A 13232-nucleotide genomic window follows, 5' to 3' on the forward strand; every position below is an offset into this window, starting at 1 on the left:
AGTGAGCTAGAGCCAGACATCCTGAAGAGTGAGGTTGAATGGGCCTTAAGAAGCATTGCTAATAACAAGGCAGCAGGAGACAACGGCATCCCAGCTGAACTGTTCAAAATCTTGCAAGATGATGCTGTCAAGGTAATGCATGCTATATGCCAGCAAATTTGGAAAACACAAGAAAGGCCATCAGACTGGAAAAAATCAACTTATATCCCCATACCAAAAAAGGGAAACACTAAAGAATGTTCCAACTATCAAACAGTGGCACTCATTTCACATGCCAGTAAGGTAATGCTCAAGATCCTGCAAGGTAGACTTCAGCAATTCATGGAGCGAGAATTGCCAGATGTACAAGCTGGGTTTAGAAAAGGCAGAGGAACTAGGGACCAAATTGCCAATATCCACTGGATAATGGAAAAAGCCAGGGAGTTTCAGAAAAATATCTATTTCTGTTTTATTGACTATTCTAAAGCCTTTGACTGTGTGGACCATAACAAATTGTGGCAAGTTCTTAGCGGTATGGGGATACCAAGTCATCTTGTATGCCTCCTGAAGAATCTGTATAACGACCAAGTTGCAACAGTAAGAACAGACCACGGAACAACAGACTGGTTTAAGATTGGGAAAGGAGTACGGCAGGGCTGTATCCTCTCACCCTACCTATTCAACTTGTACGCAGAACACATCATGCGACATGCTGGGCTTGAGGAATCCAAGGCTGGAGTTAAAATTGCTGGAAGAAACATTAACAATCTCAGATATGCAGATGATACCACTTTGATGGCTGAAAGCGAAGAGGAACTGAGGAGCCTTATGATGAAGGTGCAAGAAGAAAGTGCAAAAGCTGGCTTGCAGCTAAACCTCAAAAAAACCAAGATTATGGCAACCAGCTTGATTGATAACTGGCAAATAGAGGGAGAAAATATAGAAGCAGTGAAAGACTTTGTATTTCTAGGTGCGAAGATTACTGCAGATGCTGACTGCAGTCAGGAAATCAGAAGATGCTTCATCCTTGGGAGAAGAGCAATGACCAATCTCGATAAAATAGTTAAGAGCAGAGACATCACACTGACAACAAAGGCCTGCATAGTTAAAGCAATGGTGTTCCCCATAGTAACATATGGCTGCGAGAGCTGGACCGTAAGGAAGGCTGAGAGAAGGCAGATCGATGCTTTGGAACTGTGGTGTTGGAGGAGAATTCTGAGAGTGCCTTGGACTGCAAGAAGATCAAACCAGTCCATCCTCCAGGAAATAAAGCCAGACTGCTCACTTGAGGGAACGATATTAAAGGCAAAGCTGAAATACTTTGGCCACATAATGAGAAGACAGGACACCCTGGAGAAGATGCTGATGCTAGGGAGAGTGGAAGGCAAAAGGAAGAGGGGCCGACCAAGGGCAAGGTGGATGGATGATATTCTAGAGGTGACGGACCCGTCCCTGGGGGAGCTGGGGATGTTGACGACTGACAGGAAGCTCTGGCGTGGGCTGGTCCATGAAGTCACGAAGAGTCGGAAGCGACTAAATGAATAAACAACAACATAAACACCCAGTTAGAATTATATGGAGCTACACCCAAAGGGGCTGTTCTTACGCATCCATCAGCTATAGTAAGGCTGCAATCCTCTGTATGCTTTCTCTTGGGTGTAAATTCTATGGCAACATTCTGGGTAGATACATAAGACTGCATCAGTGTTTGTGCTCAAACACAATGCTTTCCTTGCACGGGCTACTTTTTGAGTTGCAATCCAATGTCCTTCAGGCCACAGATGTTTTTACATACATATTTGTCTAGGACTGAGCAGCCTGGTTTTTCACTAAAAGGGTGGCAGTGGCAAGAACAGTTTAGATATACTGTAACTCCAATAATCAATCAGTTAACAACATCCTCATCATATCAAGGACAACTGATTGCCATAACCCCTTATCTGCACTTACCTTTCTGGTGACTGCTGTAGTTCAGCACACATTTAGGAGTCCCCAATCTGACTTGTACCCATCTCAAATACTTCAGTTCCTTAGATTAGGCTGAGACAACAGAAACAACTATCACTAGAGGTAACATATGGACTCTGTTCATAACTTTTGTTCTTGGCAGGGCTGAGGATTTAAGGCCAAACTATAGTTCAAGAAAAAAACCTGACCCTACTGTACTTTATTGAAAATAGCACCTTTGTGTGCAAATAGGATATCTGTTATGTCTTTTAAAAAGGAAGGAAAGAAGAATATCTTCAAAATAAAAATGGCAGGATAAATGTTTCTGTAACTTAATGAACCCTAAGAAGTAATTTGACTCTTAATTCCCACACTGAAAAGGTAAGTTGTTCCAGCCCAGAATTCATTTTTACTAAAATTCTGATTGATACTAATTAGGACAAATGTGAGCTCCTTTTGATATGATGCAGATTTGTGTGTTTGGAGATCTCAGGTTTCCATCAATTCAAGGAGAAAAAAATCCATGCACACAAAGTATCCAATCAGAATGAAAAAGGCTAGCAGTGCTTTTTTGAGACATATACCTGGGGCAGATCACTAAAATGCAGTGGTTGATAAAAAGATGGGAGCAGTGCAATTGTGGTTTCCACTCATTTCAATGAAATGTCCATAATACAAAAGGTCTATATTCTAAAACTCTATCATCTATCTATCATCTGTCTATCTACCTACCTACCTACCTACCTACCTACCTACCTACCTATTTATCTATCATCTATCTATCTATCTATCTATCTATCTATCTATCTATCTTCCTTCTATCTATCTAAACAGTTTCTCCAAGTCCTATTTGCAAAAACAAAAACACACAACAGGGAAAGTTGAAGAAATGTTTAAAAATGTAACAACTTGAAAAATTTATTAATATACTACCAAAGAAAAATACAAACTTTCCAAAAAACATTATAAATAAGTATTATTTCATAATTTACAAATAAAGACATGTAAAAATAAATTTACAGTGTGGCCTATTACAAAGTAGCATGTATTTAAAAAAATACTCAAGATGTTTGTTCTGCTAAAAATGGAAGGTTAAAAGTGTATGTCTTTGGCAGAAAGCCCTATCAAACTGATGTTTTCACAAAAATTAGTTCTTAATCCTAGCAACCAGGCAGTCACATGTAACATGGAAAGGAGGGCTCACAGGAAGATATTCCACACTCATGTAACACAGCTGACTGGTTCAGAATGTGGTTCTTTTCAGAAGCCATGCGTGTTGAAAAAACACAGGAAAACAACAATACAACACAAAAGACTTACTGGGGCAAAGAAGTTTTCTCTATGCCGGAAGTTTCTGATATAGCAGAGGTTCAGATATTTGATTTCCCCCACCATAATATAGTCCCAAGCCAACTCTGCTGCACGACTTTACAGTCAGTCCCGAGTGCACCAATTTCTATAGAATTTATTTCCATGAAAATGTATTTAGTAATCACGACTTCAGCATATGACAAGTGGTTTAGATTGCTCCCTTGCATAAAAGTGCACAGTACTTTTGTCTGATAAACTATGACAGCGTGATGCCTGGCTGAGGACTGGCCAACAGGACTTTAGTGGGTTGTCAACTTGGCAGATACACTGTAGGATCTATTACAAACTTCAAATAAGTTATTATTGTCAAAAACATTAAGGGCTTTTTTACACTGATAAAGGGACTTCATAAAATCTCTTCCTCTGTTTCTTTTACACCACTGTGTCTGTAAACAAAGGCTCATAAACTAAAGAAAAATGTGGCCAGCAAGCAATGTACTATTATTATACATTTAATTTCAACCCTGAAAGCTTTCTAAATTACCCCTTCCAAGAGAACTCTCAATTATCAAACTTGTGACATGCTCGCAATATGCAGAAACAGCTGAAAGTTGTACTATACAATGTTTTTCAAAAAGCAGGTTTCCAAAAGTCTTTCCACTCCTGGGCCTTCCAGGTATCTGACACAGACTTTGTTTCAAAAGGAGGAAAACGCCGAAGAAGCCCTCCAGGCAGCCTTGCCAGGCTGGGCAACTGGTCTTATACTTCAGTGCCTTCCCGGGCGTAGATGAGGCTGTTGACGGTGAAATTGTACAAATGGTTGTACTGTCCGGCCTGGCCCCCGCTGCTAGGATGAAAGGGGCCGTAGTAGGTGCCAGCCGGCCCCGAGGAGACTCGATGCAGCTGCTCTGCTGAAGGAGCTTCCTGGCTGAAGCTGCCGCCCCTAAGTGGGCCGCTGGGGTGGCTTCGATGCTGCAGTTCGGGAAGGCGAGCTCCGCTGCTCAGGGAGTTCATGCCACTGAAAAAGGTGCTGAGACAGCCGGGGGTCGGTGAGGCGATCCCAGGCGGAGAGCTGCTCTTTGCGGGGTCCCTCAGGGAGGCCGTGGGCTCCAGGGCCAAGGAGGGACTGTTGCTGCAGGGCTTCCCCGGGTCTGAGGCCACAGGGGGCCCTTCCTGAGCCTTCAGAGTCCCCACGGTGGAAGCCCCGGATGCCACGCTGGAGGCATTGGGGTCAGAGCGCCTCTTGCGCTTGCGGCGGAAATTCCCATTGTCAAACATTTTCTCACAGTTTGGATCTAAGGTCCAGTAATTTCCCTTTCCTGAAGGACAAGAGAAAAGGGGTTGAAAAAAGGAATCCATGCCTGACACAAGCAGAACCCCACACTCCTCGGCTTTGGGGATCAATGACCCTTTGGTGTAGTTGGATCAAAATACCGCCCCCCGAAAGGAGAATAGCCATAATCCCTCCAAACTCTAAAACGAGAAAAAGAGGAGACCAATGAAGAATATGGCTAGCAAGCTGGTCTTTTGACTATTTACTGAACAGAATTTTTAAAATAATGCATATTACTGAACCTTAAAAACAGATGCTTTGTATTGCAGGGGGAAATTGGGGGGAAATATACAAAATGACCATAACAACTCAATCCCTATTACAATAGCTGCAATCTTTTAAAAAGTGAAAAAGTACATGTGTATTTTTACAGCTGGCTCAAGACTGTGTATCTACAGTACAGCAGACTCTCAGTTAACCGGAACTCAAGCAACCGGCACTCTCAAGCAAGCAGCACAAAAATCAAACCGGAAAGCACTCTCAAGCAACCGGCAAAAAAAATATCTGTATCTCTCTGCTGCCACCTATTGGGTATTAGGGTTTAATAGCAACTCTCAAGCAACCAGAAACTACATTTATCCAGCATCTACCAATCCCCATGGGTGCCAGTTAACTGAGAGTCTACTGTATATAAAACTAAAGCCCCCTCCTGTGTGAACATTGGTTAAAACCAGAAGGAACCATTTTTAGAACAAGTTTCATTGTGGCCATTCTAAAGACTGGCAATGGTAACACAGGGTGCTCCCAGGAAATGAACAATAGCTGGCATTTGCTGCTCTGCATACTGGTTTCCAAGAGATTAAGGAATTTCCAACTATAGAAATTATTACACTGCCTGTATGGCCACACCCCAAATGACTTAATGATGTAACCTCCAAATATGGACCTGTGACTTCCATATATGGGAAGGTGCATGAGTCAGTGGCAATGCATAATTTGCAACTGTGCATTGCGAAGTTCAGAGCTGTGGATGTTCTTGGTGAATGCAGGGGAGTTAAACCTAGAACACTGGTGAAGCTCCCAAGCCATGCACACAGCCATGCAAGAGTGGATGGATTACAATCCAAATTATTTCATTTCCTTTCTTTTGTGCAAGAATATTCATTGTGACCTTCTAGTGTGGAAGCAGTTAACTGTGGGAAAGTTCAGGGTGGGAACTGCAACTGGCTGGGTATATTAGAATTTGTAGCCCAGTATAAGTTGAACAAACTAGGGAAGGAAGGATATTGTATGTGCTGAGAAACATGAAATTTGAAGTACAGGTTGCTCAAGTTTCACAAGGGAAGAGCATCACATCAGCTTGTATTTGAAATTATCCTTTGGAAATTTCCATGGATAATCAAAATGCACAATTATTATCTTTATTTACATTTACTAGTTAATCCACAGGTTCAGTGTAGGTTGTAGTCCTGGCTGACCTTCTCTGGTCTCAAATGCTAAGCTGGTTTGCGTTTGGTTAGTGCTTGAATGGAAGCCCACCAGAGAATACCAGGGCTATAGATCTGACCAGGAAGTTGCATGGATGTTTTCATAAAGCCACCAAAAGTTGAGGCTGATGTGAAGGTATCTGTGTGTATCTGTGTGTGGGGTTTTTTTTTTTTTTATTTATTTCACACATTACACATTCTAGATCTGGGTAACAAAAGAGAGCTTGAATCTTTTCAAGGAGAACAGATGAAAGAGAGGCTAGCATCTAATCTCAGGCCAAAGTATTACTGAGGAGATGTGAGAGACTTAAGGTGATCTGAATTTTTTCTCCCTTCGCCATCAAGTATGTGCTTTTCCTAGCAATCATGCCCAATTCGATAAGAGGCTTTTTAAACATCTCTGGATGAAAGAGCTAAATAATTTTATGCCTGTAATATTGATATCTTATATTGTAATTAATATTGACAGAATATTTTTTCTTCTGTTTTCAATACCCTGAGCTATCTAAATAATAGAATGTCAATAATCTTTAATTATATTATATAAACATCACTGCACTGAGAAAATACAATGTATCAAGTTTTATAATAATGCAATAAAAAGGTGGGGGGAAGCTGCATCATAATCTAAGCATACCTCAGCATACCTCAACTAGGAATTAACCCAAGTTACAGCCAGGGTAGTTAATCACAGCCATGTTCATGCTGTTCAACAGTCCTTCACATGAGTACACACCCACAGCTCCTCATGCTCATTGTGGATTGCAATCTCTTATACACCATAGATGCCACCCTAAAGTTCTGGCCCATGCTTTCAGAAGTTTTTTTTTCCCCCCCTTGGCCAAAAAGTTTGGTACAAATGCAGAAATCCTTTTAAACCCACCTGAAATACACAACCTTTTCTGTATAACAGACTTGACATTCTCGCAATTCAAATACAGATTAAACAAACCAGTTCCTTAATTTGGTTAAATTAATTTAATTTAATTTATCAATTTGGTTAAATTAATTCCTTACTTTGTTGGTTATCACCTTTAAAGCCCTACATGGCATGGGTCCAGGTTACCTGAGGGACTGCCTCACCCCCATCACATTGAACTGTCCCACCCGGTCAAGCAGAGAAGGCATGTTACAGACCCTGTCCATGAGGGATTGTTGATTGGCAGGGTCCAGGAGGAGGGCCTTCTCTGCCATAGCCCCCGCCCTTTGGAATAAGCTACCCACAGAGATAAGGCAAGCCCCCACTCTCCTGGCCTTCTGAAAGGGGCTCAAGAGGTGGCTGTGCCACCTCGCTTGGGGTGGGAGGAGGGATAGTTTGTCATGGGGATGGCTGGCACCTTGATGAGGCCCGGGAATTTTATCAAGACTGCAATCTCACCATCTTGGATTTTAGATCTCATATTTTATATTTTAGAGTTTTTAGTATATTTGTATATGTATATTTTATAATCTATCTCTTTTAATTGATATTTAATTTTTTACTGTTTTAAATTCACTTGTAAACTGCCCAGAGTCATTGTTGAGATGGGCAGTGGAAAAATGCGATAAATAAATAAATAAATAAATAAATAACGAGTGCATTCGCCTTAGGTTTCTGGAACTCATTTACTTCAGCCTCTGGTTAGAGCATGTAATCTCCATACTCAAATTCTGAAGTTGCACAAGATCAAGAGTAGGCAACCCATGGTTAGCAAGCCAGAGGTGACACCAAAACCTGCCTTGATGCTCTCAAAATTCCTTGGAATTCATATCCCAGATTAGTGAAAAAACAAAGAAATAAGGCATGTTTCTGGTTTGGGGAAGATTATATGATTCCCCCACACTCACTTCCATAAAAAATGGGGGGAAACAACATAAAAAGGCTCTGCCCACTTCCATGATGTGATTATATCTTCCTCTTGACCTCTAACCCACCCAAAACAAGAGGAAAATGTGTAGTCCTTGGCTATTAGAAAATCTGCCTGCCCCTGGGCGAACATACTGAGCTTTGCCCTCAATATGCAAAGTACTGAAGAAGAAGCCATCAATTGCTTAACTCTTCCTCACTTCCCACTTTTCTTCTGTTTAAACCTCAGGTTTACTGATCCTGTGTGGAAAACTATTTGGAGGAGGAAAAAAAGTTCAGTGCCACCATAAACATTCTCACATGTGAAAGTTAAATGGTTTTTGTTATCATTGGTTTGTGGCCGGACAGGAAAAACTACATTGCAAAGCTCCTTTGCATTACAAATGCTTCGCCTCAGTTTTCTCTCCTGTTTTAACAATGGCCTGACATTTACAGAAGTATCCAAGTAACCTGAGCTGACATATAAAGCTTTCATTATCTCAGCCTGAAGAGAATATAGTTCTGTTTAGCAACTGGATGTGGATTTTGTCGAACTGATCGTTTGGCAAACAGTTATGACGTTATTCAGCTTTATGTATGGCATTTTATGAGAAGATTAAACAACAGCATCTTCTATGTGTTTCCCACTCCTTTCCTTTTCTTGTGGATACAATATTCAGAAAGCAAAGAGAGAAGAGTCATATCACTTGCGTTCCACAGCAACCCTGAAGTACTCCAAACATCTATGCACTACATGGGGGCAAGATCTGTAGAGGTAAAATAAATCTTCTGCCTTCATTTTGAAAACAACCCCCAGTGGTAATTTAGGCATTAATTCAGATAATAGCTTTGATTATGCAAGAATTCAAATCTCCCCCTAACTCAGTGTAATACTATGGAATTAGCAAATTCTCCTTTGTTTCCAACTTATTTTACCAATCACTATCCAACCAAAAGGCCCACTATGTGTCAGGACACTAAATTCATAAGTAAATTTCAAAACAACTGCTGCTTAGGGAGATAAATATAGCCTCTTTTCAACATACTTTCTTCCTCAATGAACCATAGGGTAAATATGCTTAGTTTCTCAAAACTAAATGTGAGATTTTGACCACTACTACAACCCTCTGGAAATGCAAGACACCTAATAAATCTATTTTCCCATGAAACTTCCTCATTCACACACACACTCTCCAAAAAGTACGGGTTGCGGAATTTTTCTGCATAAGATTCCCATTTGTCATGCTTGTTAAGCCATCTGGATGAGTTCTAGTAACCACATGCTTTATTCCAGAAGCGGGTGAAGCCGCCCCCCCACCTTTTTTTTTAACCATAGCAGATAATATTAGAATTGGTGCTTCAAGTCTTCTTAAGGATTGAAGCAGATGTCATCTACCAGATGGAGCAGAAAGTGTCACTGGCTCTCTGAGTTCCTTAGCTTGCCTCGTCTCATGAGCTATGGAACGCAGGGATTGAGTTCACACAGTCTGCTAAACTGTGGTTGTGGCTTTGTATAGTTTTGGCTTAGTGTGTGGTATGGAACCTTTTCAAAGTGTATACCTCATCCAAATATCCAGCATGTATTTCAAATACTCTTGGATACTTTGAATCTGTGCTGCCTCTATTCTGAGTGCCTTTACTGAACAGGATACGAGAACTTTCATGATCTAACGATTTCTGAAAAAGGCTTTCAGTTTTAGTCCAAAGGTGAGCACACAAAATTTCAAGCAACATAATGAGATTAATTTTCAGAGGACATTTAGCCAACAACTTGGTAAATTTCTTTTCCTTCCTGTCTCTTCTTTCAGATCAGTTCCCAGCTGAATTTGCGAGAGCCATGTCTCTCAGAACAGACCCCCACTCCACCCCAAATGACATTGCGGCTTCTTAAAAAGCCTTACAGGCCTATCTGTCCTTGGTCTATAGGCATCCTGATTCTTCCTGCTCTGTCAGTCGCACTAGATTAATGGTTGAACGTAGGTTTTCAAATTGTCTATCCCTTCTTCATTGCCAGGGACCCTGAACAATGTGTGCTGGAGGATCCTGCCTGGGATCCAAAATTCACACACAGGGTACAGGGCAGACCTGCCAGGCCTCAATGCAACTCACGATTATGATGGTTTATTATTTCTATATAAAAGCAGTTTACTATTTAAAAATAATTTAAAGAATACAAATGGAAGGTTAAACCTAGGCATGAGGGAGAAGCCAACCATCTCTCTGCTCCTTCACAACAAAAAGGATGTGTCTGTCTTATTTTTGATCAAAAGGAGCACACACGTGGTTCACACTCTCCCCACTCTCTGAGCTTCCAATGATCTGTCAGCCTGGTACATTTCTCTCTTCTGATACTAACAGTGAGCCTGAAGAAGTAAAAGTTGATGACTGTATCTAAAGAAATAGAAGGTAGAGAAGACATCAAACACAAAGCCTCTTTGACTAAAAAAGAAAAAAAAAGTAATTTCTCCATTTGATGCAGAAATAGGTCAGAAACATGGATAAGTGCAGCTGTTCCGATCACATATATCTTGGCTGTGAGACTGTGAACTGGAGTGCATACAGCAGCTCTTTCCAGACACTTATCCCAAGGGAATATTGGTCACGGAAAGCAACATCTTCCAAAGAAACTTGAATACTGCTGCTGAACTTCTGAGGAAGCTCCAGTACGCTTCAGAAGGTCCTCAGAACAACCCAATGATTCAGGGCCAAATAAAAGGTGGCGGTATTGATCCGTCAGCAATCTTTTGTAAATAACAATAATGGAATATATGGGCAAGAGCAAAAGGTTAAAACCTTCTCTATCCTCCACTGTCTCTAACTGACCTTACAAATTCCCATCCAAATGCAAGAATAGTGTCATATCTAAAGTAGTGTCATATTTAGTTTGGCCCAAATTGACTCTCACTAATAATCTAGAAGCAACAGGTTAATGCGTAGAAGCCTGGGGTGGAGGAAATGCAAGGAGAGAGAGGGAGGGAGGGAGGGACTGGGCAAGTTAAGATAGCTGTGAGAACAAAGTGGCTCTTTGAGACTCATCTTCTGTGGATGCAACTTCACTGAAGGGAAGCTGTGTAGCAACTTCTAAGAGCCTATAGACGAGGCAGCCAACACTTTGTTCTGTGGAGTGGTGGGTTTTTTTAGGGAACAACCACGGAAAAACCTGGGAAGAAATCCACTGACATGTCGTTCCATGCTCTGGATGTGTTGCACACAAATGATTGGGAATGTTAAGAAAGTTGCTAAATTATTCCTAATAGCAAGCTTCTTATTTTACAGTTAAATGACAATCAACACAATGAATGTTGCGTGTAGATTACCTAGCGTGCTCCACAAACTTTATCCCAGTAATCCTCCCTAGAAACTTGTGACATAGGTCGTATTATAATTCACGGTATAGGCTGTTTTTCTAACAGTCCCAAAGCTGTCACAATTAATTCCTGAGTGTCCATGCACAAATTATATTTTTAAATAGATATTTTCTTCCACTATGAATCTAAAATTTAAAAATGAAAACAGGCAAAAAGTGTAAGTAACCTCTTATATCCCCCTAGGGATCAAGATGCAGAGATAGTTCATAGGAGTCATTTCATTAGTGAGAAAGAAAATGTTCAGGATTGCATTTGATTATACATCCTTGTATCTCAGTTCACACATTTAGTGTCACTTAACAAAGATTGCTTTCCTCCAAACACATCCAGTGCAGGTATGTGTGAATGGGAAAATCCATTTGTGTTTGTTAGCGACATAGAGAAGAACGAGTGATTTTAAATATCTGGAATCAGTTGATTTGAACTGAAAGGAAGTCCCCTTCCAAGACTGCAGTAATCTCAATTTCAGTAAACTAGAACATAGCTCTAAGGCATGTACGATCAGAGAGCTTGAACACATACCACACACGTGTCTCCTTGCTTCCCTTTCCTTTTAATTAATCCAGAATAATTCTGGATCACTTCAGCAGGCTGGAACCCCCACGTAATGGCTCCATATGGGCCCTTGGTAATCTCCTACGAAGTGTGCCAGGGCAACTAGGAACGTTTTAAGGAGGGGGATGGCTGGCACTATTTAGCATGAGTTCATCGGAGAAGCAGGCTTCTCTTCTAAAAATCCAAGTAGCTCAATCCTATGCACATCTATTCAGAAATGATGCCCACTGAGTTCAACTGGATTTACAGCATAGCCTACCTCGGAACAAGAATGCTGAGCAATTTGATGTTCCTAGGCTTATTTAATTGGGAGAAAATCCTGCTTGATCTAAAGGGGCTGGTGAAAAACAGATGGGGGTGTAGCTTGAGCTGGAAACTGGTAAGTCTGAACCTTATTTATTTCTGAGAACCTGCACCTGGGACCTGTCTTCTGTTCATCTGTCTAGCATTGGGAGCTGCAGCGGCTTCGGTACTCCTGGGCGCGGAGGCCCAGCCTAGACGGGACCGCGGCAGCTCAGAAGACAGTGGAATTAACTCCGCATCCCCGCAGGGCTCGGGAATCTGGCTTACGTCCCTATCCACACGTACGCACCCACCGCCTCCAGCCCAAGAGAGAGGAGACACGCACCGGGATCGTCCTCGTCGCGCGGCACCTTGCGGAAGCAGTCGTTGAGGCTGAGGTTGTGGCGGATGGAGTTCTGCCAGCCAGCCTTGCTGCGCTTGTAGAAGGGGAAGTTCTCGGCCACGTACTGGTAGATGTGGCTGAGCGTCAGTTTGCGCTCGGGAGCGCTCTGGATGGCCATGGCGATCAGCGCCGAGTAAGAGTACGGCGGCCGTACCAGGCGTAGGAGTTCCTCTTGGCTAGCCAGGCTCAGCCAGCCCAGCTCCGACGTTGAGCCCGAGCCAGAGGCAGGTCCGGGCGAAGGCAAGAGCTGCGGCCCCCCGACGGCCCTCGGAGGGCAGCCGTAGGGCAAGAAGGGCGCACCCGAGCCCCCGCCGCCGCCGCCGCCGCCGGTACTTTGCACGTAGGGCCCAGCGCTGCTCACGCCCCACAGGTAGCCGGCGGCTCCCGGCGGTGCCCCATAGTCGCCCAGCGCGTATGTGGTGGCGGAAGGCCTCTGCCCCGAGGGGCCCGCAGCAGCGGTGGCTGTCTGCGGGTAGACGCTGAAGGCTTCGCTGCAGTAGACGGCCATGGCGGGCTCCTCGCGGACGCCACTGCTGCGCGACCACGGAGCCAAAGGGCTGCCGGCAGCCGTCGGGGGCGAACGGGGAGCGGACTGCGCTGGTGGCGGCGGATCGCTGGCGCTCATCGCTCAGTTGGCGAGGAGCCTGGAGAATAGAAAGGTGCGCTCAGGTGTCCAGTCCCCGCCCAGAATTTTGCTTTCCCGGGGAGCCCCTCTCCCGCCCCTTTCCCCCCTCTCCCGCCGTGAATTGCCGAACAGCGCTGCCCAGCCTCCCTGCCCGGGCCCGGGGCTGGCTCAGCCGAG

At 43.3% G+C, this 13232-nt stretch overlaps 1 protein-coding gene across 1 annotated transcript; it reads right to left on the minus strand.

Annotated features, from left to right (window-relative positions):
• Nucleotides 1-3996: 3996 nt before the first annotated feature.
• Nucleotides 3997-12938, minus strand: FOXI3 (forkhead box I3). The gene is made up of 2 exons (XM_063302050.1): nt 12374-12938; nt 3997-4556 (listed from the first exon to the last, which is right to left on the minus strand). The coding sequence occupies exons 1-2, from the start codon at nt 12936-12938 to the stop codon at nt 3997-3999; spliced, it is 1125 nt and encodes a 374-aa protein (XP_063158120.1).
• Between the last annotated feature and the right edge of the window lie 294 nt (nt 12939-13232).

This window comes from Candoia aspera, chromosome 4, assembly GCF_035149785.1.
Source record: "Candoia aspera isolate rCanAsp1 chromosome 4, rCanAsp1.hap2, whole genome shotgun sequence".
In the NCBI taxonomy this organism is placed as follows: domain Eukaryota; kingdom Metazoa; phylum Chordata; class Lepidosauria; order Squamata; family Boidae; genus Candoia; species Candoia aspera.

Bases quoted from the DNA above. Each gene is read 5' to 3' on its own strand.
- FOXI3 (XM_063302050.1), bottom strand. From the start codon at position 12,938: ATGGCCGTCTACTGCAGCGAAGCCTTCAGCGTCTACCCGCAGACAGCC. The intron at 4,557-12,373 runs GTGCGTGTCTCC...CTTGTCCTTCAG, and splicing joins GCGCGACGAGGACGATCCCG to GAAAGGGAAATTACTGGACC.